At 41.9% G+C, this 26,080-nt stretch overlaps 1 protein-coding gene across 1 annotated transcript in view; it reads left to right on the top strand.

The window, feature by feature from the left end:
* Window positions 1-26,080, top strand: part of si:dkey-233k19.3 — a 188,511-nt gene that overhangs the window by 48,077 nt on the left and 114,354 nt on the right. Inside the window, exons 31-42 of the mRNA XM_087286860.1 lie at window positions 1,356-1,487; window positions 1,726-1,886; window positions 5,377-5,533; window positions 10,040-10,185; window positions 10,265-10,381; window positions 10,575-10,713; window positions 18,283-18,375; window positions 18,468-18,662; window positions 18,740-18,817; window positions 23,262-23,394; window positions 23,520-23,647; window positions 23,837-23,985. Coding sequence (XP_087142986.1) covers window positions 1,356-1,487; window positions 1,726-1,886; window positions 5,377-5,533; window positions 10,040-10,185; window positions 10,265-10,381; window positions 10,575-10,713; window positions 18,283-18,375; window positions 18,468-18,662; window positions 18,740-18,817; window positions 23,262-23,394; window positions 23,520-23,647; window positions 23,837-23,985 — 1,628 coding nt within the window. The remainder of the gene's footprint in view (window positions 1-1,355; window positions 1,488-1,725; window positions 1,887-5,376; window positions 5,534-10,039; window positions 10,186-10,264; window positions 10,382-10,574; window positions 10,714-18,282; window positions 18,376-18,467; window positions 18,663-18,739; window positions 18,818-23,261; window positions 23,395-23,519; window positions 23,648-23,836; window positions 23,986-26,080) is intronic.

The following is a 26,080-nucleotide window of genomic DNA, read 5'->3' as shown; positions in this document are numbered from 1 at the left end:
AAAGTGAACAGCTGTTCATATTGTGAATTGAAACACAAATATATTCCCTGGATGTTATTCCATAGCCAATTAGAAATTGCAGATTGCTTTTTTTGTTTTTTGTTTTTTTATTATAATTTTCTGTTTGTATAACTTACAGTAATGTCCTTTTTGCAAATACAGTTTTTTACAATGGCTATGACAGTTTTTTTCAATACATTTAACAAGTTTGCAAAACTTTTAATGTACCAACACACCTAAAACACACAATTGGCAAAACAGTTAATTTCATGCTCAAAATCGCACATTGCAAACTAAACCCCAAAACTACTTTTCAAAATACAATAATAAACGAACATATTACACCATAACACCAAGTTTAGAAAACTTGTTAAATGTATTGAAAAACCAACTGTAATATTTAGTGAATACAATGCATGTTAAAATCTCGCCAGTGTTTCCGGTTGAAACCTAAAGTAGTTATGAGGTCCTAACATGTATGAAAAAAAAAAAGTTCTTAAAAAAGCTCTTAAAAGGTATTGAATTTCAATCTCTAATTCCTGTATATACTCTGATACACCATAACTTTGTAAGCAGTGCTAGACTTCCTATTTTCAGACATAGATGGAGCATGTCTGAAGTACGAATGAGGCAATGATGAAGCTTCTAAAAACATGCACTTGCTTCTTCATCGTAAGTATGATGAGGCGAATAGTGCTGATCCTTGTAGACTGCCATGAGCACGTTCATGTCATCCCTGCAGCGTCAGGATCTGTCATCAAATGCAGGGAAGGTTAGCATGTCCTTGGCCGGCGTTTGAATAATCTGCCTCTTTCCCTTCAAGCCCCTGATTGGAGTCGCTGTCAGACAGCATGGGGTGATAAATGCAGTACAACCTAAGCTGCTTTTACACCAAATACAGGCAGGAAGATTACATCTCATTTGCCTGTCTGTGACAAGGATCCACAGTATCGCCTCTTAAACGCCTTCCCCCAACTCGCACACACACACATATTGACCCAGCACTCTTATTCATTGTCACACACTCTCACAAACACACACACACAGCAGCTGGCCTCTCTTATTCATAGTCAAACAGTCTTACACACTCGCAGTCCCCCCAACATTGATAAATGAGCTCTGTGCTTATTTGGCCTCCCAACTGGAATATATGACCTTGCTCCATAAACGTGGGGGGATTTCTGTGATGAACACATGACCCTGAGCCCCTGTCAGTGCAGTTATTACCATCCACTTCTCTCTGGCATGTAAATTGATATAATTACTGTAAGCAGGGGCCACAAAGCTCACTGTATGCTCTCAAAAGCCATCATTGTGCCCTCTGAAACTCTAAAATATCTGCCCTACTTCTCCAGATTGCCCAGCTAAACTCCTTGATAAACATGTTATTGGGGGAACTGAACCCGGGTGACAGGCAGAAGATCATGACCCTGTGCACCATAGATGTTCACGCCAGAGACGTGGTCTCCAAACTCATCGCTCAGAAGGTTGGGTCATGTTTACTGCGCTGTGTAAATAATGATCATGTTGACTAAAGGATGCTCCGTTTCCTTGTTTTAAATCATTTAGTGGTGTTTGGCACTTAGTTTCTCAGTCATTATTTTAATGGGATTTAAATTGACAAGCAAGTAATTGATTAATTAATTGAGTTGGGAGCATTAAAGCTGTGTGTTTTTTCCCTCTCCAGAAGTGTTTAATTAAATGTTTGAAGCTCTCTTTATCCAGGTTAGCAGTGCTCAAGCGTTTGCCTGGGTTTCTCAGCTCCGCCACAGCTGGAATGACGAGCAGAAACACTGCTTCATCAACATCTGCGATGCCCAGTTTCGTTATTCTTATGAATACTTGGGCAACACACCACGTCTAGTCATTACACCACTCACAGACAGGTAAATAGTTCAGTATCTTCAAGAAAGTCAAGAATTAATTCTTCAAAAAAATGTAACTAGTTTAAACAGTTATATTGAATGTGAACTATTTAACATCAGAACTTTAGTAGGGTTTTGTTGTCGTTGCCATTAGCAAATGAATCAGTAATTTGACACACACACACACACACACTCAAGTGCAAGCACACACTATTGAATTCCATAGTTTCCTTAACAGAACTTTCAAAAAAATTCAAAAAAGTGATCTGGTTCTTGGTTGGTTTAAATATTTGCAAAAATAAAACAACATGACACAAAACACCTTGCACCGTGTCATTATTTATTAAACACAAAAATGTGGCCAATATTAAAATTTTATGAGTGACAAACTTAGGACACTCACACTTTAACTTAACTTAAGTTTTAAAACAGTGTTTTAGAATAAAACAATCCATGTCCACAACTGGCGCTTCACCTAGCATTTCTGAACAGCTCTTCGTTCACACTACAACGCTGAAAATGCACATCACGTGACCACACACACACTCTGGCATGCGCTGCACATACACTGATTCTGCACATTTGATTGATTGCTTGTCTTTATTTCCTATATTGTATAAACATATTGTACATTATTCTTTTATAATGTCCATTATTGATTCATTAAAACTGATATTCAGGAAAAGAGAGGACATTTTTTGTATTTTTCACTGAAAATGAAAGAAGTTATAGATGTTATAGAATGCAAGACTGAACTTGGCTACTTGAGCAAAAACCCTTAATCAGGTAGCGAATGTCTGCAGCCATGCCTCCTTTCAGATGTCTCTGTTTTTCCCCATCCATACTGAGACAGAGCAGCAGCATTTTAAAATGAAAACAGAAACTTCAGCATTTCCAAAATGCTCCATTTTCGGCGCTCGAAAACTCCGGGTTAGTGTGGATGGGAGGAATAAATGTAGCAAAACTTATGTGTTTTAAAATGAAACCGTATTAGTGTAAACAGGGCCTTAGTCCCTGATTTATCAGAGTTCGCCACAGTGGAACAAACGACCAATTACTCTGGCAATTATTTAATGAAATGGATGCACTTCCAGCTGCCACCCAGCACTGAGTGTACAGTAACATTTGAACCCCTCGTGCAGGGAAACACCTACACACTCTACAACCATGCACACACCCACACTCATACTCTACGGCCAATTTAGTTTATTCAATCTACCTATACTACATGGTGCTTTTAACAGTTGAGATCAAAGTGGAGATGTTCAGTCATAATTTACACCACAGCAGATTAATAGGCAGTTTACAATTACTACGTTTAAGTTACCATACAACTTTATGTATTTAGTCTACAATCAGTAAGTTACCATTAACTCTATACCAATGTATTTGAGAGTGAAATGTAAGTCTATCCATCTGAAAGCTAAAGCTTGGCTAAAATTGGGTCGATCAACAGGACCATGGTCCCCATCCTATCAATATATCTACAACAGAATGACTGGAAAACAGTATTATCAAGATGTTGCAAAAGTCCAGTCAAATTCCAGACCTTATCCTGACTAAAAATGTATACCCTTTAAACTCTAACAAAATGCAGCAATGTTTTAAAGAAGCGTGTCCCAAAATACCTCCAAGTCATGCAAGCAACAGTTACTTCAAATAATTACTGCTAAAAAGGATCACCGTATAGGCAATTCAATCAATCGCTGCCCTTAGTTTGTCACTTATGGCTGTCCATTTTGGCTTTTATTTTTGTAAAACAATGACATGGTGCAATATATCACATAACATTGGTTTAGCTCAAGACCTGCCAAGGACCGGCTAATGTTTTGTGTGCACTGATAGGGAAAATAATTGAATTGAATGGAATTCCTAACTCTTACACATGACCAGATACTTTATATATTGTCTACATTTCTTTGAAACAGTCTAAAACTGAAAAAAGTGTCCAATAAACAGTGTATAAATACTAAAAATAAACATTTTGAGAATGAGACAGATAAGATAGAATCAGCACATTCTGACATGTATTGCAGTTTGAATATATGTACCCTTTTTTTCATCATATAATGACACAATATTGCTGACATTTTTATCAGCTCAACAGTTGCTAACAGCAAACTTTTAGCCAAAAGAAACGAACAAGTTGAAGCAAGTTTTAAAGGAATACTGTACAGTCATATTATTTATTTGGACTCAATAAATAAATATGTGGTATGAAAAACTGGATTAAAATTGAAATCATTTAAAAAAAAAAAAAACTCATCTTTCATAATGTATAATCTAATGGCAACAAGATGACTGCTAAAATTTTGTTTTACTATTACTACTGTACACAGTTTTATTTTCAGTGCTGCTGTTAACAATGACCAAGACAAAACACTCAAGTTCCAGGAAAAACTTTATAGAAAAATTATTTCTATAAAAGAAAATAGATTTTAAACATTGCATCCTTTAAATACCTGCTAAAAACATGCTTTTATGCTCGGGAGCATCAAAATAAGATTCACTGGAAGAAAAACATATAGTCTGATGAATCCAGATTTACTTTCTTCCAGAGTGATGGGCATATAGGTGTAAGAAGTAAGGCAGATGAAGTGATACACCCATCACATCTAACATACAAGCTTGTGCGAGCAGTGCTGTATTCTGGGGATGCTACAGTTGGTCAGGTCTAGGTATGCCAATGTTATATGCCCCGAGTTTAAGGTCATCTTGACTACCTGAATATATGAATGACCAGGTTGCTCCATCAGTGAATTTTGTTCTTCCCTGATGGCATGGCCATACTCTATTATGCTCAAGTTGTGAAAGAGTGGTTCGGGGAGTATAAAACACTGATTTTACACATGTATTGGGCACTACAGAGTCCAGACCTTAACCATATTGAGAATCTTTGGGATGTGCTGAATTATGTAATTTATTAATTTATGGATATATTATTTATATAGTGCTCAATATATATATAAGTACACTCCTCACAAATCTATCTTTTAAATTCACATTTTAATAGGAAGCTATACAATGCTATATTTGTGCATAAACATTAGATTAGTCAAAACTGAAGCCAAATCTGGAGCTTATCTAACAAAATAACTTCCGATAATGGTCCAAAACTAGTACACCCAAATTTCTATGTTATAGAAAATTAATAAACACAAATTTAAAAAGGAGGAAAAATCAAGAGAAGCGTAAAAAAGATTAATTATCTGAATTTATTATCTTTTAATTTCTAAATATGTTTGTTGCCTAAAATATTATTTTAGTTATTATGTTTGTTTAATGCGCCAAAATACATTGCCTATATTCACTGAGAAATGGATAAAAAAATTTTCATTTTCAAAAAGGGGCTGTACTCAATTCTGCAGAGCACTGTATAATACATAAATTGAATGTAATATTTTATTATTTGCATTTATCACAAGCATTTCAGAGAGCTGTATAATAATGAAATTTAATAAAAAGCCTCGCCTTTTATTCAGTGTTTTAAGATTTCTGTTTTTAATTACAGGTGCTATATAACACTGACCCAATCACTGCACTTGACAATGAGCGGTGCTCCAGCAGGACCTGCTGGCACAGGAAAAACTGAAACCACTAAAGACCTGGGCAGAGCTCTAGGCATCATGGTGTACGTCTTCAACTGCTCTGAACAGATGGACTATAAGGTAGGCATACTAGCAGAGATGGGACTCGGCAACCTCAGGACAATTACCAGTGTATTCTCTGATCAGATGAAGTCCTAATGCATGTAATTACTCTGCTGGATAGACTTCTGCCACTTAATTGGAAGAAATCAATGACTGGTTTGTTTGAAACTTTAGCACAGTTGGCTGGTGCTTTTTAAGTTCTTCAGTGTTTTGTTAATACGAGACATTGCATCAAAAACACCTCTTTTGTATACACCTGCCAATTTTGTGTTTTCGGGCTCTTTGGCTTTTTGTAAAGTGTTTTTCTTTTCAGTCTAATGGAGAGCTAATGTCCAAAAACACTTTTAAGTGTTTCTTATATAATAAACTTTAATGTTATTATTTTTCCCTGTAGCTTTCAACTATAATTAATATTTTTTAGGGGCTGTTTTCTCAAAAAAAAGAAAAAAATTATCCTGTACCAATCCATAAATATTAACTTTAGCTACTGTACACATACATACACCAGACTTCACATTTAAAATCATCATATTTGCCAAATTATTTAATGTTTTTTGATAATATTTCATGAATACAGAGCCCTTATTATGCATTATGAAAGGTCATATTTTGGTTTTGGCGGTCTCCATCAAGTGTCTAATATGCAAGGTCTAAAAATACTTTTATTGTTTTATAATATGCATTTACTTTTACTTAATTATACCAACGACTCCCATATGGTGCGTTCAGCAATTAATTTGTTCCCAAACCACTCATTAGTGCAACGCTAAACTACGCTGACTGGTCCGATGACCCAGTCTATTACGATTGGTCGACTGCGTTCAGTGTGAGACGGAAAGAAATGCCCACCGTGGCTCATCAACAATTTTTGAAGTAGGCAAATTGTATTTGTATGACAAAACGCGGAGGATCGCGAGCTCACAAAAGCATTTAAATCCATAAAGAAAGCAGCACGTGCCACTTTTTTAGCATGGTTTTAGACATGATATGAAAATATAAAGAGTTAACCAGAGACTGTACAAGCCGCATGGAGCGGTTGCAAGTAACAAAAACACAACTAAATACATGATTTGCAAGCTAGAGAAAACAAGAAGATAACCATTTTAATCGCACTTAGGTTACTTACACTTGTGAAATGGGGAAAACAACTGATTCATGAACTGTGTACTGTAAAGTTTCTGTCAAGCTCTGACAAAGTCTCATACATCAATAGTCTTTTTTTCCTTGTTTGAATACATCCACACATACTCATTCACACACACAATCATACACTGGTCAATTTTAGCATACCCAATTCACCTATTACACGTCTTTGGACTGTGGGGGAAACCGGAACATTCAGAGGAAACCCAAGCAAACACGAGCAGAACAAGCAAACTCCACACAGAAATGCCAACTGACCCAGCCGAGGCTCGAACCAGCAACCTTCTTGCTGTGAGGTGAACATGCTACCCACTGCGCCACTGTGTCGGCCCTAATAAAACATACAATTTAAGAAAATGTAATCAATCGACCGTTTTCACAAGAACTTCTGCCTTTCTGCGATGCAGTGTATTAGTAGTTGCATCTTATCTTTGAATGGAATATTTCTTGGGAAAATTCACAACAAACTGCAAATATTATTTTCTACATGGTGATTTAAGAATATTGAGTTATTGGGCTTGTGTCCAAATATCATGTTTTCTCAAGTTATTAAGAATAGGAGTAATCTATTTTTATTAAGAAATTATAAACAGTATTTGCCAAATTTTCTCTGATTATTTCAGTTTATTATTTCCTCAGTTTTACTTTAGATACTGCTATGAATATACACTTATAAGATATATTTTATGTAAATTTTACAGCATGAGTAAAACTCTTTATTTAATCTTTTTTATATTACCTGTTAAGTTTGTCATCTGTAAAAGCAATCAGTTGCATTCATTAGTCATCAATCCATTCTCACATTCATTCTTTTTTCTATTTCAATGGATTAAGACATTGTCCTCAACATACTAGTTGGTTTCAATTCAATATCCGTACTACATTTTAATTAATAATATGTTATAAACAGGGCTTTACATCAATCCCTGCCAAACCCGTCAAATATGGGTAGATTTCAGCTGTGGCAACCACTCTCACTGGCCACTTTGGCTGGTTGAAGATAATTTTTAAATGATAGCTTTCTTAAAAGCAGGGTTCGACAATAAAGATGGCCCAATATGTGTGCAAATGTCAAACTAGAATCAAAAAGTAACATGACCGACGAAAATAGCGTTCATGCGAGTGGTAATGTGATGTGATGCACGTGACTGTTTAAAAAGCATGCACGCTCCTGGTTCCTGGTGCGAAGCAACCGTGCATGGAAACGTAACTGCTGCGATTGGAAATAGACTGGACAAAAAGTGATGCTCGTGTACCCACAATCCTGCTTGTTCCAAAAGCTTCCAAAAATATGTCTTTTTGTTAGCAACAGCGGTTGCCAGTTTTGATTTACAGTAACTGTTCTTTGAACAAAACAGATTATGGGCCTAACATTATCACACTCTGTATGTTTTTCATCTGCTTTTTTTTGCTTTCAGTTATTTTTGTTAATAAGATTTAATTATAATATTTACAATAATATTGCTCTAATAGGAGATCAACTCCCCAAGCATGTGTAGTTAAATAGTGATCTGAGAGACCTTTAGCCTGGACAGACTAGGCTACTGTGCATTGTTTTAGATACATGGCAATAATTATTATTATTTTTGTGTATTTGTTTTTGTTGAACAAAAAGTACATGTATACATCTATATTTTGCATGTTTTAACATATTATTTAACATTGTTGACTAAGAAATAATTATTTATTTATTTTTGGTGTTGTCAGAGATAAATTAAGTAAATCCTGTAGTGCTGAGCCCTGAAAAGTGCTGTGAAATAAAAACTAATTGCAATGTGACACTATGAAACCACAACCTATTTGCTTATGTTTATTAAGCAAGTTCATACACACAAAAAAAAGGTGAAATGAATGAAGAGGAATGTGGACATAACACAAAGTCTAAATTAAGTAACTTTAGTATGTAAAAGTCAAATTTATTCATATAAAATATATTTTACCAACAACAAAATTGTGGCTATTGAAAATGGTGGCTAGTAATGTTGGAAAACTACTAGTCACAGTGGCTGGTGATCAAAAAAGTTAATGTCAAGCCCTGGTTACAAATAATTTCATAATCTAATACTAATATTAAATTAGTTTTTTTCACAAATCTTTTTAGTGTCATTTTTGCAATTGTAAAAACAGGGTAAATACATTAATTTCTACTTTCTGATGACACTTCTGCATCCTTCTCTGTACTGCACAGATACATATAAATAATTTGCATAATGATTTTGCTTAATTAGTAAGAGTCACATGCAATATTGTTATTCTATTTAATTTAATTTGAACGTTAAATAGGGTGACGCGGTGGCGCAGTTGGTAGTGTTGTCGCCTTACAGCTAGAAGGTCGCTGGTTTGAGCCTCGGCTGGGTCAGTTGGTGTTTCTGTGTGGAGTTTGCATGTTCTGCCCGCAATCGCGTACGGTTTCCTCTGGGTGCTCCGGTTCCACAGTTCAAAGACATGCAGTACAGGTTAATTGGGAAAGCTAAATTGTCTGTAGTGTATGTGTGTGAATGAGAGTGGATGGATGTTTCCAAGTGATGTGTTGCAGCTGGAAGGGCTGCATAAAACATGTGCTGGATAAGTTGGCGGTTCATTACACTGTGGCGACCCCGGATTAATAAAGGGACTAAGCTGAAAAAAAAATTAATGAATGTTAAATAGAAATAAAGTTGTTGTTTTTTTTTTGTTTTGTTTTTTTGTTAATACTTGTAAAATACCAATATATAGATAAAAATGCCAGAGAACCAGAGTTCTTTGACCAGTGCATAGAATGTGAAAAATCTGTTTGTGAATCAGCTTTCCACAGCATTCTGTAAAACAACCCCCTGTAGTAACATGAAAATGCTGGTATTGGAAAACCCCCCACAATTTTACTTATTCTTCAGGTTTCATATCCCTTAAATTTGTCTTCAAAAACATGCAGCACCCCTGTACGCATCTAAAATCTTTATTTGACAAATGCTGACAATTACATATACTAACTTCATCTGCATAAAGGCATCAACACAAATCAATACAGCTTCAGCGATTCGTTTAAAGTCCTGTTTTCTCGGTTCAAGCTGAAATCTGTCTGATCTGTAAGCTTGTTTGAGATGCCAGATGTATTGCCTAGAATACAGACAACAGAAAACAGCCGCAGTCATCATCTATCCATATCTGTCTTGAATATACATGTGACTAGGTGAATTCTCTACTGGTAGTGCTGTGTAGGTGAAAGTATTGATACACTGCTTTGAGTTAAACCAGGTGCCTCATGAGATCATGTGAAAAGGGTCTATTAAGTGGGGAAACATGGTGATTACTGTTAGCTTTTTTTTAACTCCATTCACCTGCAGTCTCTTGCCATAACAGTGGACACAGTGAAGTGTTTTGCTGACTTGTTTTGCCACTCAGTCCATAGGGAACATCTTTAAAGGTCTGGCACAAACTGGGGCTTGGGGCTGCTTTGATGAGTTTAACCGGATCGCTGTGGAAGTGCTGTCAGTGGTGGCAGTGCAAGTAAAGACCATACATGATGCCATTCGCAACCAGAGCAAAAGGTAAGGAGTTTGTATTTATAGGTTTCTAATTGGTAAATGTGAACTATTTTGCCATGTTTTAGCAAATTTCCCCCTGCAGAATCCTGTTTTTAGAGGAAGAGATTAGCTTGAAACCTTCTATAGGAATCTTCATCACAATGAACCCTGGTTATGCTGGGCGAACTGAGCTGCCGGAGAACCTCAAAGCTCTTTTCAGGTACAGACTGACAGCTATTGACAGATATGCTATATTTAAAAAAATAATAATAAAATAAATAAATAAATAAATAATAATAATAACAATAATAACAATAATAATAATTAAATGTAAATGAAAAAAAAAATCTGAACGCTGTATCAGCAGTGTGTTGAGAATGTCATGAATACCCCATCATTGCTGTGCTTTGCAGGCCGTGTGCCATGGTGGTTCCTGACATGGAGCTGATCTGTGAGATTATGCTAATGTCTGAAGGATTTCAAAGTGCTCAGATTCTGGGCAACAAGTTCATCACCCTATACAGGCTCTGTAAGGAGCTGCTCTCCAAACAGGTAAGCTGACATAAAGGTGCCATACAGAAAAACGCCTATACAGGTAAGATCAAAATTAGAGAATAACCTACAGTTTTCCAAATCTTTAAGACACAAAATATTGTTACATGACTAAAATAGTTGTTTTTAAAGCACATTTCATGAGTTACACAAGTACAGTAAAGGTGGTTTTCACATGTTCAAAAATTGGTTCCCCAAAACTGAGGAGACCTGTAAATGTGCTGCATGGAATGGACCTTCTGACCCGAGAAATACCTTAAATGTACTGGTAAACACATACCCAATGGGCACATATTGACAGTAGTAGAACACTTGAGCTATTGTATTTTTTTATCATTTATTATTTAACAAAGTAAATATCAGAAAATAAGAGTCCATAACGCTTTATACTTGAGTGGGATGGGGTGCATTACATTCCAATGAGTTTTGTTATCAGCCCCACAGTATAAAACAAAATTGAGCTCTCTTCTTGTGGTTGAGGTAACGTGTGTTTGTGTGTTTGTTGTCACCATCTTATTTTCTATTTAAATTACATCTTAGTTTTACAATTTGCAAGTTTCAAAACACATACCAAGTCCCAATGACTCATCAGTGGTGGATGAAGTCCAATTGACTAGGGTATTACACTTGGGATTTGGCCTGGAACCGGCTGACCATTTGAAATATCATAAAACTTTGCCTACAGTAATTTACCAAAATTCTGTTGTGAAGAAAGCCCAGGTTATTCTTTGCACTCTAGACCACCCATTACAAGCTAAGCTTCAGTTCTCACCATCAGGAGTTCCTACATGCAGGATAAATAGAACGTTCGAGGTTACAGAAGTAACCCTTCGTTCCCCGAGGAGGGGAACGGAAGTGCCATGAATAAATGGGAGGATTCGGATCAGAAGCCGCTTGTCTGGAGAGTATTGAACGGGCCAATGAATGAAATTAATTGGCAGCGTAAGCTTGCGCAGGTGTGCGGCATCTGCAATTATCTCAGCATATAAGCACACCTGAAGCCAGCAGACGCCATCCTTTTAAGCTGAAGAGACTTTCAAACAGCTAAGGGACAGTCATTATGGCGACGGAGTATGGCACTTCCGTTCCCCTCCTCGGGGAACGAAGGGTTACTTCTGTAACCTCGAACGTTCCCCTTCGGTTGGGGAACTTCAGTGCCATGAATGGGAGAAGTATGGAAAGCGCCATAATGACTGCACCTTACCAACACCCCCGATGAGGAGATAGTCAAGCAAGCGTGACGCACCCACATCATGGGGTGCGCGGTCCTCCAACGTGCCCCTGGCCCTAATTTATCCTACTTCAACAGAAGTTTTACGGATTTAGATATATTTGTTGGGAAGTCGTGAGCATCTAGATAATTCTAGGAAATACGACAGTACGTTGGGAAGCGTGCAATCCCGATAGGGAGGACGCTGCGGAGGCCATCCGTTACCCAAGGGGGGGATAGATGGCAGAATTTACATATGGACTAGCCCTAAAAAGGGGGAGTACGCATAGCAAAAGAGTGGTTAGCGGAAAGGGAAGACCCGGGTCCGCCCAGGGGGGGACTTAACCGTGGCGGAATAAGCATATGGGATCGCCTAGTGGGGATCACGCATAGCAGGCACCTATACCCAAAACGCGGGCTGACCAGCGGGCAGACCTACAACGTAGTGGGCCAGCAAGTGACTCCTCCGCTGAGTCAGTGCTGGGGGCCATGGAGGAATCTGCAGGGCTCACCTGACGGGGAACTTTACTGACAGATAAAAAGGCGCACGTACCTCCGTGTTAAGGAGAATGGCGCAGCAAGCGTGTTTCAACACCCTACCGAGTTGTCTCCTCAATCACCAAAGGGTTACCTAATACCCTTGAGGAAACCGGCTCCACTTGCAGATTGTAAAACCTTGCAAATGTGTTGGGTGTCGCCCAGCCCGCAGCTCTACAGATGTCTGTTAGAGAGGCACCGCGTGCACGCGCCCAAGAGGATGCAACGATCCGAGTGGAGTGTGCACGTACTCCCGGGGGACACGGCTGACCTCGACTCGAATAAGCGAGTGAAATGGCATCCACAATCCAGTGGGATAATCTTTGTTTCGATACGGCACTTCCCTGCTGCCGACCGTCATAACAGACAAATGGCTGCTCAGATGATCTAAAATTCTGAGTACGGTCCACATAAATGCGCAGAGCGCGAACTGGACAAAGTAAAGAAAGGGCTGGGTCTGCCTCCTCCGGGGGCAGCGCTTGCAGGTTCACTACCTGATGTCTAAAGGGGGTGGTAGGAACCTTGGTCACATAACCGGGGCGGGGTCTCAGGATGACGTGAGAGTAATCCGGCCCGAATTCCAGGCACGAGTCACTGACCGAAAATGCCTCCAGGTCCCCGACCCTCTTGATGGAGGCCAACGCAACCAGCAGAGCTGTCTTCAGGGACAGAAATCTTAGAGATACTGATTCGAGTGGCTCAAAGGGATCGGATCGCAGACTCGTGAGAACGAGGGCGAGATCCCAAGAGGGCATGAGAGGGGGGCGAGATCGATTAATTCGCCTAGCACCCCTAAGGAACTGGATGACCAGGTTATGCTTTCCCACGGTGCCGCCAGCTACCGCGCTATGATAAGCGGAGATGGCGGCCACGAAAACCTTGAGAGTGGAGGGCGACAGCCTGCTGTCCAACTTCTCTTGAAGGAAAGAGAGCACAACACTAATCTGGCAATTTCGGGGGTCTTCTCTGCGAGAGACGCACCATTCAGTGAATAGACTCCACTTCAGGGCGTAGGCGCGCCTCGTGGAGGGGGCTCTAGCCTGTGTGATGGTATTAACCACCGCAGTCGGTAGGTTACCTAAGTCTTCCTCGCGTCTAGGGACCACACGTGGAGGTTCCAAAGATCGGGGCGAGGGTGCCAGATGGTGCCCTGTCCCTGAGAGAGTAGGTCCTCTCTCAAAGGGATCCGCCAGGGGAGGGCCGTCGCGAGGAGTGAGAGCTCTGATATCCAGGTCCGGTTGGGCCAAAGGGGCGCAACTAGCAGAACCTGTTCCTCATCCTCCCTGACCTTGCACAGAAACTGCGCGAGCAGGCTCACTGGGGGAAACGCATACTTGCGCATGCCCCGAGGCCAGCTGTGGGCCAGTGCATCCGTGCCGAGAGAGCCCTCGGTCAGGGAAAAAAACAACTGGCAGTGAGCGTTCTCGGGGGAAGCAAACAGATCAATCTGGGCCTCCCCGAATCGCGCCCATATCAGCTGAACAGACTCGGGGTGGAGTCTCCATTCTCCAGGGCGTAACAGCTGTCGTGAGAGCGCATCGGCTGCACGATTGAGCGTGCCTGGGACGTGAATGGCGCGCAGCGATTTCAGCCGCGGGTGACTCCAGAGGAGCAGACGGCGGGCGAGCTGAGACATGCGGCGAGAGCGCATACCCCCCATGCGGTTGATATACGCCGCCGCCGCCATACTGTCCGTCCTGACCAGCACGTGTTGCCGCTCCAGCACCGGTAAAAAGCGGTGGAGAGCGAGGAACACTGCCAACAGCTCTAGGCGATTGATATGCCAATGCAGCTGGGCACCCTTCCAGAGGCCCGCAGCCGCATGCCCGCGACACACGGCCCCCCAACCCGTGTTGGAAGCGTCTGTTGAAACAACAACATGGCTGTCCTAGAGGCACACCGGCCTGTAGGAACGAGGGGTCATTCCAAGGGCTGAGGGCGCGGCGACACAGCGCAGTAACCGAGACCCGGTGTGTGCCCGCGTGCCATGCGCGTCTGGGGACCCGATCGTGAAGCCAGTGCTGAAGTGGTCTCATATGGAGCAACCCAAGCGGCGTGACGGCGGCTGAGGATGCCATATGCCCCAGGAGCCTCTGAAAGAACTTCAGTGGGACCACTAGTTTGCTGTCAAGCTCCCTCAGACAGTTCAGCAACAGGCGAGCGCGTTCCTCGGAGAGGTGCGCTACCATGGTGATCGAGTCCAGCTCCATCCTGAGAAAAGAAATCCTCTGCACGGGGGCGAGTTTGCTCTTTTCTCAGTTGACCTGAAGCCCCAGTAGGCGGAGATGCCGAAGCACCTTGTCCCTGTGCATAATCAATTGCTCCCGCGAGTGGGCTAAAATCAGCCAGTCGTCGAGATAATTGAGTATGCGAATGCGGGCGAGCCGAAGGGGCGCTAAGGCACCCTCCGCGAGTTTGGTGAAGACCCGCGGAGACAGAGAGAGCCCGAAGGGAAGGACCTTGTACTGCCACGCTCGACCCTCGAACGCAAACCGCAGAAATTGGCGGTGGCGTGGAAGAATGGAGACATGGAAATACGCGTCCTTCAGGTCTATGGCTGCAAACCAATCCTGAGGACGAACGCATTGGAGAATGCGCCTCTGCGTGAGCATTCTGAACGGCAGCCTGTGCAGACAGCGGTTCAAAACGCGCAGATCTAGGATTGGCCGTGACCCACCGCTCTTTTTGGGTACGATGAAGTATGGGCTGTAAAACCCACTCTCCATCTCGGCTGGAGGAACCGGCTCGATTGCACCCTTCGCCAGGAGGGCAGCAATCTCCTCTCGCAAGACAGGGGCGGACAGGGGGTTGACCCTGGAGAAATACACGCCCGTAAACTTGGGGGGCCGTTTCGCGAACTGAATCGCGTAACCGAGTCTGATTGTGCGTATGAGCCACCGCGAGGAGCTGGCCCGCGCTAACCAGGCAGGCAGAGCCCTCGCTAATGGAGTCATCGCTACAATCGCTGACATACCAGCGGTGGGGCAGCGCGGAGTGGGTGTGCTGATCCGGGAAGCACGAGGGTCCCGCGGAAGAGCTGGAGGAGAGCGATTCGCTCTGGCTCCGCACCCTGACTCCAGAGAGGGGGCTGGAGGGCTGAGGGAAGGGAGACCGTCCCCACAGCGCTCGTGAGCCACTGGCGAAGCACGTAGAGTCTGCGAGCCGGAAGGCAGCGCGTCCCGGACTGGCAGAACTCGTGCAGTCACATCCGGGGAAGGGAAAAAGTGCTCTTTTACTGATGTTTTGGTGGCACTGAAAAGTACCGTTGTTATCGGGGCCCCGCCCTCCAGCGGGGAAAGAGCAAGTTTCCTCTTCTCCGGATGGCCTGTCTCAGGGACGCTTCGCGGTCCGTTTACCGGACTTAACGGCGCCCTGGGCAGGAGGGGCTGCCTGCTTTCGAGGTGTACGCCGCGCCCGCTTGGCCGGAGGCGCAGGCGGGGGCGGGGCAGCACTCGTTGTCGGGCGCCCTCGGCGAGGAACAGCGGAGGTGGATGGCTCGACGGGCGGAGCGGGCTTACGGCCACGCCGATAGATGAAATTGCCCATCGCATCCGACTGCTCTTTCACCGCCTTGAATTCCTGGGTGAATTCACAGACGGTGTTGCCGAACAGGCCAGCCTGGGATATGGGCGAGTCAAGAAAGCGAACTTTGTCAACATCGCGCATATCGGCCAGGTTTAGCCAGAGGTGGCGTTCCTGAACCACAAGTGTGGACATCGTCCTCCCCAGCGCACACGCGGCGGACTTAGTAGTCCGAAGAGCATAGTCGGTCGCGGTGCACAGCTCATGTAATAAGCTTGGGTTGGACCCGCCCTCGTGCAGCTCGGCCAGCGCCTGCGCTTGGTAGCGCTGGTAGGTGGCCATCGCGTGCAAAGCAGAAGCAGCCTCCACTGACGGGATCGCCTCATACCCCCTGGCAGCTCCGCCGTCAAGGGCGGTGAGGGCGGAAGCACACGCAGCACGGGCAGAGAAAGGTGCCCTCCAAGACTGCGTGAGCCTACTGTGCACTTCCGGGAAGAAGGGGACGAGAGGCTTCGAAGGCTTCGCCTTCTGGTCCTCTATGTAGCACCCATCTAGTCGGTCCGGCCGCGGAACTGGGGGATAAACCATCTCCAACCCCACGGCCGAAGCAGCCCGGGAAAGCACGGCTAACATGTCCGCTTCAGGATCCGATTTGACAGCGCTCACCTGCCCGGAGGGGGCGAGCGGGTCCGGATCTTCGTCGGACAGTGAAAGCCCACCCTCCGATGCCGCGGAGGACATCTGATCTCCGGTGTCAGCGAGTGTGAGAGCTACCATCTGGTTAGACGGATCACTCCCACTACCCGAAGCTTGGATGGAGCGCCGTGAGGAGCGAGAGGTCCGCGAGCCCGTGGGCGGCGGATTATCTCCCGCTGAAACCCTCAGATCTGCCCGAGCGCCCGCTGCTTTTTTAGAACAGGAGGCAACTGGGGTGGCTCGCTCTCTTGCGAAAGTTAGCCGCGATCTTAGCTGTGCAACGGTCATGGCATCGCAATGACGACATGAACCGCCCGCGAGCACCGCATTAACATGCTGGACCCCCAAACATGCAATGCAGTGATCGTGTCCATCATCCGGAGCCAGGAAACCCCCGCATCCAGAAACGCACAGTCGGAGCGCCATCCTGAAAAGGACGTGCTGCACGACTGTGTTGCTCTTTTAGGAAAGTTTGCAACAAGACGCACCGCTCTGGAGGACCGGACCCAAAGAACCGCAGGCAAGGGAGAAACCCAGCTCGACCATCTGCCACCGCGAAGACCCACTCTGGACCGGGAGACACACTCGTTCGCTCTGAAGTGCTGATCAGCAAGAGGAACCCTCATCGACTCACTCAGAAAGGATCTGAAGCGAAAAGGATGGCGTCTGCTGGCTTCAGGTGTGCTTATATGCTGAGATAATTGCAGATGCCGCACACCTGCGCAAGCTTACGCTGCCAATTAATTTCATTCATTGGCCCGTTCAATACTCTCCAGACAAGCGGCTTCTGATCCGAATCCTCCCATTCATTCATGGCACTGAAGTTCCCCAACCGAAGGGGAACTAGAGATTCTTATATTATGGTGGCCATTATTTATTAAATAAATCCAGTGAAGAGGAGGAGGATGTATTTGGTATATAAAAACACTGTTAAATGTGTAGCACTTGTTTTTTAAACATATTAAATGTATAGTTTACCCAAAATTGAAAATTATCTTTATTTGCTCAGTGGTAACACGTTATTTTGGTGGTCCATTTGAGTATTAGTAGACTATCTGTAGATTATCTGCTTAATATCTGTTGACGCTGCTCCTTCCACTAAAAAATTGCAAGTATGTCAACTTACACTATCCCTTACCCCAACCCAACCTAACAGTCTACTTATTATCTAATGAGAATTAGTTGGCATGTAGATGCAATGTAGCTTAAATTCAACAAACAGATCATAAAAATAAAGTGTGACCGAATTTCTTGCTTGCATTGAGCACAAAAGAAGATATTTAGAAGAAAGTTGGATCTGCAGCAATTGACTTCCAAAGTATTTGTTTGTCCTACAATAGAAGTCAATGGTAGATTTTCATTGTATGTGAACTAACCCCTTTAAAATGTAATTGGGAAATTATATAACTCATTATATTTATTATTATGGTAAATTGGCAATGTGTTCATATGGGATATGGCACATTACTACAAATACAAATACTTTCCCTAAACAGGACAGTAAAGTTGAGTTTGTGTCTAAAAATGAAGTTAAATAAAAACAATGTTAATAATAAAAGTCTGTCTAGTTTTAATCTCAGCTGTACATGATTTATCTGCTGTAGGATCACTATGACTGGGGTTTGCGTGCTGTTAAACCTGTGCTCGCTGTTGCTGGAGCTCTCAGAAGAGCAGATCGGACTAGGCCAGAAGATCAGGTAAATTATTTTATTTGGTGTGCTTGATTTATTGCTCTGTAAGTACAGCATGCATGGGTTTTGACACTTTGACTTGCTGTTATGTCATTTAGGTGTTGATGCAGGCTTTGAGAGATTTCAACATGCCGAAGATGATTTCAGAAGATGTTCCTGTTTTCCTCGGTCTGATTAGAGATTTGTTCCCTGGTCTGGAAGTGGAAAGGGGGATTGATGCAGAGTTTGAACATTTAGTCCGTCAGACTAGTCAAGACTTAAAGCTTCAACCTGAGGACACATTCATTCAGAAGGTACTATACTTTTGCTTGTATTTAACATGATTCTTTTAGATCCCCTATTAAAGTCTTATTTTGTATCACTCTTGAAGGTTGTCCAGCTGGAGGAGCTTCTGTCTGTTCATCATTCAGTGTTTGTGATTGGTGAGGCCGGGACAGGAAAAAGTCAGGTCAGAACACTAGAATACACACTATTATCTGTTTTCCACATTTAAATTGAGTCACTTATCAGATGCTGTTGTCCAAAGCTTACAATTGAGGAGGCATTCAGCAATTCATCAAGAAGAGGCAATACACACAAGAAGAAATATTTTTAAAAGGAACTTTTAGTGCTCAGTGAATTAAGTGCTAGAGGAAGTAGGGAGATGTGTCTGATGCATAAAGAGAGAAGAGTGTTTCTACAGCTGGTTTGTCAAGTCCACTCACCTGTGTGAAGCACACTTTATAAATGCACAATTTTTATTTTATTTTATTTAATTTTTTCTAGATGTTGAGTGATTCTAAGAAAGTGTCTGTTGCAAAACTGGTGCAAGTGTTGGTTAAATTTTAGAGAGATGAAAGAGTGTGTTTTATTCAGCTGGTTTGTCAAGCCCACTTAGCTGTGCTAAAAATGCATGATGTCTGAAGAATTTTGTGTGGTGAGGTGGGGAGAAGAGGGGGTTCTGGTTGTGGTATTGTGGATAATATATATATATATATATATATATATATTTTTTTTTTAATTAAGACAGATGAGTGCAACAACAGAAAGGACAGTTACGTCACCTGGTATGGCGCAGCCGGAGACCCACCCTAGAGCCACGCTTGGGGTTGGGGCTCGTATGCAAGTGCCTGGTGGTCGGGTTTTATCCCACGGAACCTGGCGGGCTCAGCCTGATGGAGCGATGTGGGACTATACTCCTGCAGGCCCACCACCCACAGGGAAAGCTGTAAGGGGTCGGTGCATTGTGGAACAGGTTGTGGTCGAAGGTTAAGACCATGACAACCCGATTGTTGGGCACAGAAACTAGCTCTTGGGACATGGGATGTCACCTCACTGGGAGGAAAGGAGCCCAAGCTTGTGCAGGAGGTGGAACGTTACTGACTAGAGATAGTTGGGCTTATCTCCATGCACAGCTGGGGCTCTAAAACTCCACTTCATAAGAAGAGATAAAATTTCTTCTATTCTGGAGTTACCTACGATGAGAGGTGGCGGGCTGGTGTGGGCTTGCGTCTAGTTTCCCAACCTACGCACCATGTGTTGGAGTTTTCCTCAGGGAACGAGAGGGTTGTCACCCTGTGCCTTAGGGTCAAGGATTGGTCTCTCACTGTGGTTTGTGTCTATGAGCCAGTAGGTTATGGCAATGATACCTGGAGAGGCGTGATTGAGAGAAACGGCCTCCCTGATCTAAATCCAAGTGGTGTTCTGTTATTAGACTTTTGTGCTAATCACAGTTTGTCCATAACACACACCTTGTTCCAGCATAAGGGTGTCCATCATTGCATATGGCACCAGGACCCCTAGGGCGGAGGTCCATAAGTCGACTTTTTTTTCTTGGACATCTTTCATCATCTGTCTTAGACACTTGGGTAAAAAGAGGTGCAGAGCTGTCAACTGATCACCACCTGGTCATGAGTTGGATCTTCTGGCAGGGGGAAAGCTGGACAGACCTGGCAGGCCCAAATGTATTGTGAGGGTCCTCTGGGAATGTCTGGCTGATTCTCAAATCAGATAGATTTTCAACTCTCACCTCCGGAAGAGCTTTGACCAGATCCCAGGGGAGGCTGGAGAAATTCAGACTGAGGCCCTGTTTACACTAATGCGTTTTTGTTTTAAAACGCATAAGTTTTGCTACGGTTACACCATCCATCCACACTACGCTGGAGTTCTCGAGCGCCGAAAACGGAGCGTTTTGGAAATGCTGGAGAGGCTGTTTTCATTCTAAAACGCTGCTGCTCCGTATCAGTGTGGATGGGGAAAGACGGAGACATCTGAAAACGGAGGCGGGGCTGCCGATTGGGGCTTTTCTTCAGTACCCCACACACACAGTTCAGTCTCGCATCCTCTTCTTGTAAGTTCAGACTTCGCAAGTTTGATCAAGTCTGCAGTCTCCCCCTTCTCAGTTAGATATGGAAAACATACCGAGGACACGCGTAAATCTTCAAAGGGAACAGTGTACTTTATAACTTCATTTACATCATCCTGGCTACGTTGTTTCACTTTCTCAACAATAAAATGTAAACATGATTTAAGGAACTGCCTATTTTCATTTTAATATTAGCAACTTAACAGACAACAGAAATGTTGAGATGTCGTGCTGCATATATTAGCGTCATCTTCACTGTGTATATATTTATAACAAAATGGAGCCTATAACAACTGCCTCCTTTCAATGTCAGTAAAAATACGAAACACACCATCTCTTTTGCTGAATATCAGTTTTAATCATTGATAATGGCCATTATAAAAGTATAACATACAATAAGTTTATACTTTGTTGGAAATAAAGGCAAGCGATCAGTCAGTGTACATGGATTAATCATTAACTTATCTTTGCAATTAACCAAAACACGTTACCTGTGAACAAGTAATAGATTCCAATGACCAAAGTCAGGGAATAGGCCTATGTCGTTAGATAAAGATGAAATATCACGTTTAGCAAATATAGCGAGATTAGATCCAGCGGGAGATGCTTGATGAGCAGTCCGACTAGCAGGGCTCTCATCTGGGTAGAAATGCTACATCGTTTGCCCGAGACTGTGTGTGTGGTTACGTGACGTGCGTTTTCAGCGTTTTGGTGTGGACGGAGAGCAATTTAGAAACGCTATTGTGGACAAGGATCGTTTTCATTCTAAAATGCCGTTTTAAAACTAAAACGCACTAGTTTAAATGGGGCCTGAGCCTGAGTTGTTCATGTTTTACGACCCTATTGTTGATGCGGCTGTGAGAAGCTGGGGTCGAAAGGTGTGGTGCCTGTCGAGGCGACAATCTATGAACCCGGTGGTGGACACTGAAAGTAAGAGATGGCGTCAAGTTTAAGAAGGTGTCCTACAGAGCTTGGTTTTCTTGCAGGACTCCCAAGGCAGCTGATGGGTACCGACAGGCCAAGCGTGCTGCAGCCTGGGTGGTTGCGAAGGCAAAAACTCAGGCCTGGGAAGAGTTCGGAGAGACCATGAAGGAAGACTATTGGTCAGCCCCAAAGAGATTCTGGCAAACAGTCCAGCACCTCAGGAGGGGAAAGCAGTTCCACGCTGACACTTTACAGTGGATGTGGGAAGCTGTTGACCTTGACTGGGGATGTTGTCGAGCGTTGGAAGGAATACTTTGAGGATCTCCTCAACCCCACTGACATGTCTTTCATTGAGGAAGCAGAGACTGAGATGCAGGGGTGTGCTCACTGATCGCCCAAGCTGAGGTCACTGAGGCAGTTTGCAAGTTGCATAGTGGGAAAGCAGCGGGGTTGGATGAGATTCACCCTGTGTATCTTAGGTCTCTGGATATTGTAGGGCTGTCTTGGCTGACACATCTCTACAATATCGCAAGGAGGTCGGGGACAGTACCTCTGGACTGGGCAACTGGGGTGGTGGTTGCCATTTTTAAGAAGGCGACAGGAGGGTGTGCTCCAACTATAGGGCAATTACACTCTTCAGTCTCTCTGGCAAAGTCTATGCTAGGGTACTAAAGAGGAGGATCCGGCTGATGGTTGAACCTAGGATTCAGGAGGACCAATGCAGTTTTTGCCCAGGTTGTATTACACTGGACCAGCTCTATACCCTCACCAGGGTGCTCGAGTGTGTTTTGTGGACTTTTTGACCGTGCATTTAACCGTGTCCCTCGTGGGATTATGTGGCAGGTGCTCTGGGTGTATGGGGTCAGAGGTGCTCTGTTAAGACCCAGGACACACTGTCTCTCCTTAGACTGCTTCCCTATGACCCAGCCATATATATATATATATATATATATATATATATATATATATATATATATATATATATATATATATATATATATACACACACACACACATATATATATATATATATATATATATATATATATATATATATATATATATATATATATATATATATTTTTTTTTTTTTTTTTTTTGCAAAGGTTTGAATATTCAATAAAAAAATACTGTAATTTAATTTATTAAAATGACATTTATATGTAATATTTTTTTTTCAGTCTTAATGATCTCTATCTGATTGTGATCTTTGTATGATGATAAATTTCAGCAGAAAATGAAAAAATTGCAAAATAATATAATTACATAAATTATATTTTAAACATTTAAATGTGTAAAGATGTGTAAAATATTGAATGTAATAATAATTCACTTGTTTCGACTGTAATCATGTTGTTTCTAAACCATAAACATTAATTTTAGCAATTAGTTACACATTAGAAGAAAACATACTTTTTTATTGACTGATGAAAGGATTGATAAAATATAAAATATCTATGATATATTCATCGTATATTTTATGTTTGGTTAAATAATAATATTTGGGTGAATTTTCATGCCATCAAACTTCACACAGTATTTGAAGAACACAGTAATTCACAATCAGATGATACTAATGATCGTGAATAATCCTAAAGAATATCCCTGCTTTGTCCCAAAACAGATCCTAAAAACTCTTCACAAAACTTACTTCAACATGGGAAGGAAGCCTTTCTGGAATGATCTGAACCCCAAATCAATGAGCAATGATGAACTGTTTGGATTCTTTCATCCTGCCACTCGGGAATGGAAAGATGGTACATCAGCATCCAGTGTTTTGTAGAGCTGATCCTGTCCAATTCACAGTACATAACTTACAGTTTAGACAAGAGATCTATTCCCTCTGCAAGACTTTGAGACTGTGAATCTCTTTGTTTGACAGGTTTATTGTCACATTTCATGCGGGATCAAGCCAGTAACTCTCACTCAGGGCCCAAGTGGATTGTTCTGGATGGAGACATTGACCCCATGTGGATTGAGTCTCTTAACACCGTCATGGATGACAACAAGGTACCAGTTTGTGCTAGTCTGTTTTTATGAAGACGTTTGCACTCAGCTGAATAATCTGGAGTGTTACATTTTGGCATATTTAAACACGGTGCTGAACAATACCTCATACAATAATGATGAAGTTATTGCAGCAAAGCATCAATTCTGAAAACTGGCAGTGATGTAGTATTGTTGTGCATGTCTGTGCAGGTTCTTACTTTGGCTAATAATGAACGGATTCCTCTCACTCCCTCGATGAGACTACTGTTTGAGATCAGCCATCTGAGACATGCCACTCCTGCCACCGTGTCACGAGCTGGCATATTGTACATCAATCCTCAAGAGCTTAGCTGGAGCCTGTGAGAAGTTCACTTTTCTTTTAATTTTTTTCAAAATATCTGCTGTGCTTTTTAAGCACATTTCAAATAATGGGTCACGTATTTGGTTTTTGGGAACTTCTATTCAATATGACATAACTGTGTGAGAGGTACAGTGCTCAACATAATTTAGTACACACCATTTTGAAAATGAATATTTTTATCCATTTCTCATTTAGTGCATTTGAACAAAATAGATTTATTAGATTTATGTATTTAATAAAATAATATTTCTGAAATAGAAAAATAGTACATTTAAATTCATGCAAAATGTTGGGGAAAAATGAAAAACACAATTTCAACAAAATTTATTAATGTTTTGTTTCTTTTGAGTTTTGCTCTTTTTAAATTTTTTATTTTTTATTTAATATTTTTCTATAACATATATATTTGGCTGTATGAATTCTGGACTGTTATCCAGTTATTTTGTTAAACAAGCTCCAGATTTGGCTTCAGTACTGACTAATCTAATGTATATGCACAAATATAATATTGTAAAGCATCCTATAGAAAATATTCCATTAAATCATAGATTTGAGAGGGGTGTACTCTTATATGCTGAGCACTGCATGTTAGTTTGGCTGGAGTTAGGCAGTTTTTAATGTAAAACTAATATTAATAATTTTTAAGGTCATTATTATTAGCCCCTTACAATTTTTTTTTCATTGGCTATAGAACAAACCATTGTTGTCCAATGACTTGCCTAATTAACCTAGTTAAGCCTTTAAATTGTACTTTAAATGAAATACTTGGCCGACGCAGTGGCGCAGTAGGTAGTGCTGTTGCCTTACAGCAAGAAGGTCGCTGGTTCGTGCCTCGGCTGGGTAAGTTGGCGTTTCTGTGTGGAGTTTGCATGTTCTTCCTGCATTCATGTGGGTTTCTTCCAGGTTCTCCGGTTTTCCCCACAGTCTAAAGACATGGGATACAGGTGAATTGGGTAGGCTAAAACTGTCTGTAGTGCATGAGTGTGAATGAGTGTGTATAGATGTTTTCCAGAGATGGGTTGCAGCTGGTAGGGCATCCGCTGTGTAAAAACATATGCTGTAAAAGTTTGCGGTTCATTCCACTAAGGGGACCCCGGATTAATAAAGGGACTAAGCCGAAAAGAAAATGAATGAATGATTGAAATAATAATATCTTAAGAAATAACCAGTAAAACATGATGTACTGTTATCGGGGCAAAGAAAAAAATAAATTAATAAATAAAAAAACTTGCTTTTACTGTAAATCTATTATGTTCAACAATGTGTTAAAAAGTCTTTCGTTAAACAGTATTTGTAAACATTTTTTTAGGAATTAAAAGTTTACTAAAGGGCTAATAATTTTGACAAACTGTATAATGTATGTAGGTATGTAAGATCTTTTGTGTTTACTGTGGTTTGTTCTACAGAATATTATATATTTGTAATTCATATAGAGTAGTATTCAACATGAATCTGTAATATTGCAAGTATTTGTTTCAAGTTTTTGGCATTTTACAGGGTCTGTTAAATGTAATTTTAAAAAGTTTATCAAAAACACAAGGGAGATCTGCACACTTATTTACATTTTTAAAATATTAAAACTATCAACTTCTAGATCAAAGATCTTCATCAGGCTCACACATATGCATACAACGACAGCAACTCAAATTCTCAAAATCAAGCAATCCAATTGGCCACACCTGTTTTCAATCAAGGTGAGTCATGCAGGCAGCTCTTGTGTCTCACAATTAAAACAAGACAATTATATTGACAAAAAATTCAATAAACTGAAAAAATATCCTTAAACAAACAACAAACAAATTGATGGTGGCTACATGAAACACTATCTAAATATATGTAATAATAATATTAGTAATAATAATAATAATATGTACCAAGAAGTAGCTTACAGCAAGAAGGTCGCTGGTTCAAGCCCCGGCTGGGTCAGTTGGCATTTCTGTGTGGAGTGTGCTTGTTCTCTTTGTGTTCACATTTGTTTCCTCCGGGTGCTCCGGTTTCCCCCACAAGACCAAAAACATGTGGTACAGGTGAATTGGGTTAGCTAAATCGTCGTTAGTGTATGTGTGTGAATGAGTGTGTATGGATGTTTGCTA

The sequence above is a fragment of the Danio rerio genome, chromosome 16, assembly GCF_052040795.2.
Source record: "Danio rerio strain M-AB ecotype USA chromosome 16, GRCz13ab, whole genome shotgun sequence".
Lineage (NCBI taxonomy): Eukaryota > Metazoa > Chordata > Actinopteri > Cypriniformes > Danionidae > Danio > Danio rerio.
Note: the sequence above shows the minus strand (reverse complement) of the source record. Positions and strands in the feature narration are given on the sequence as shown.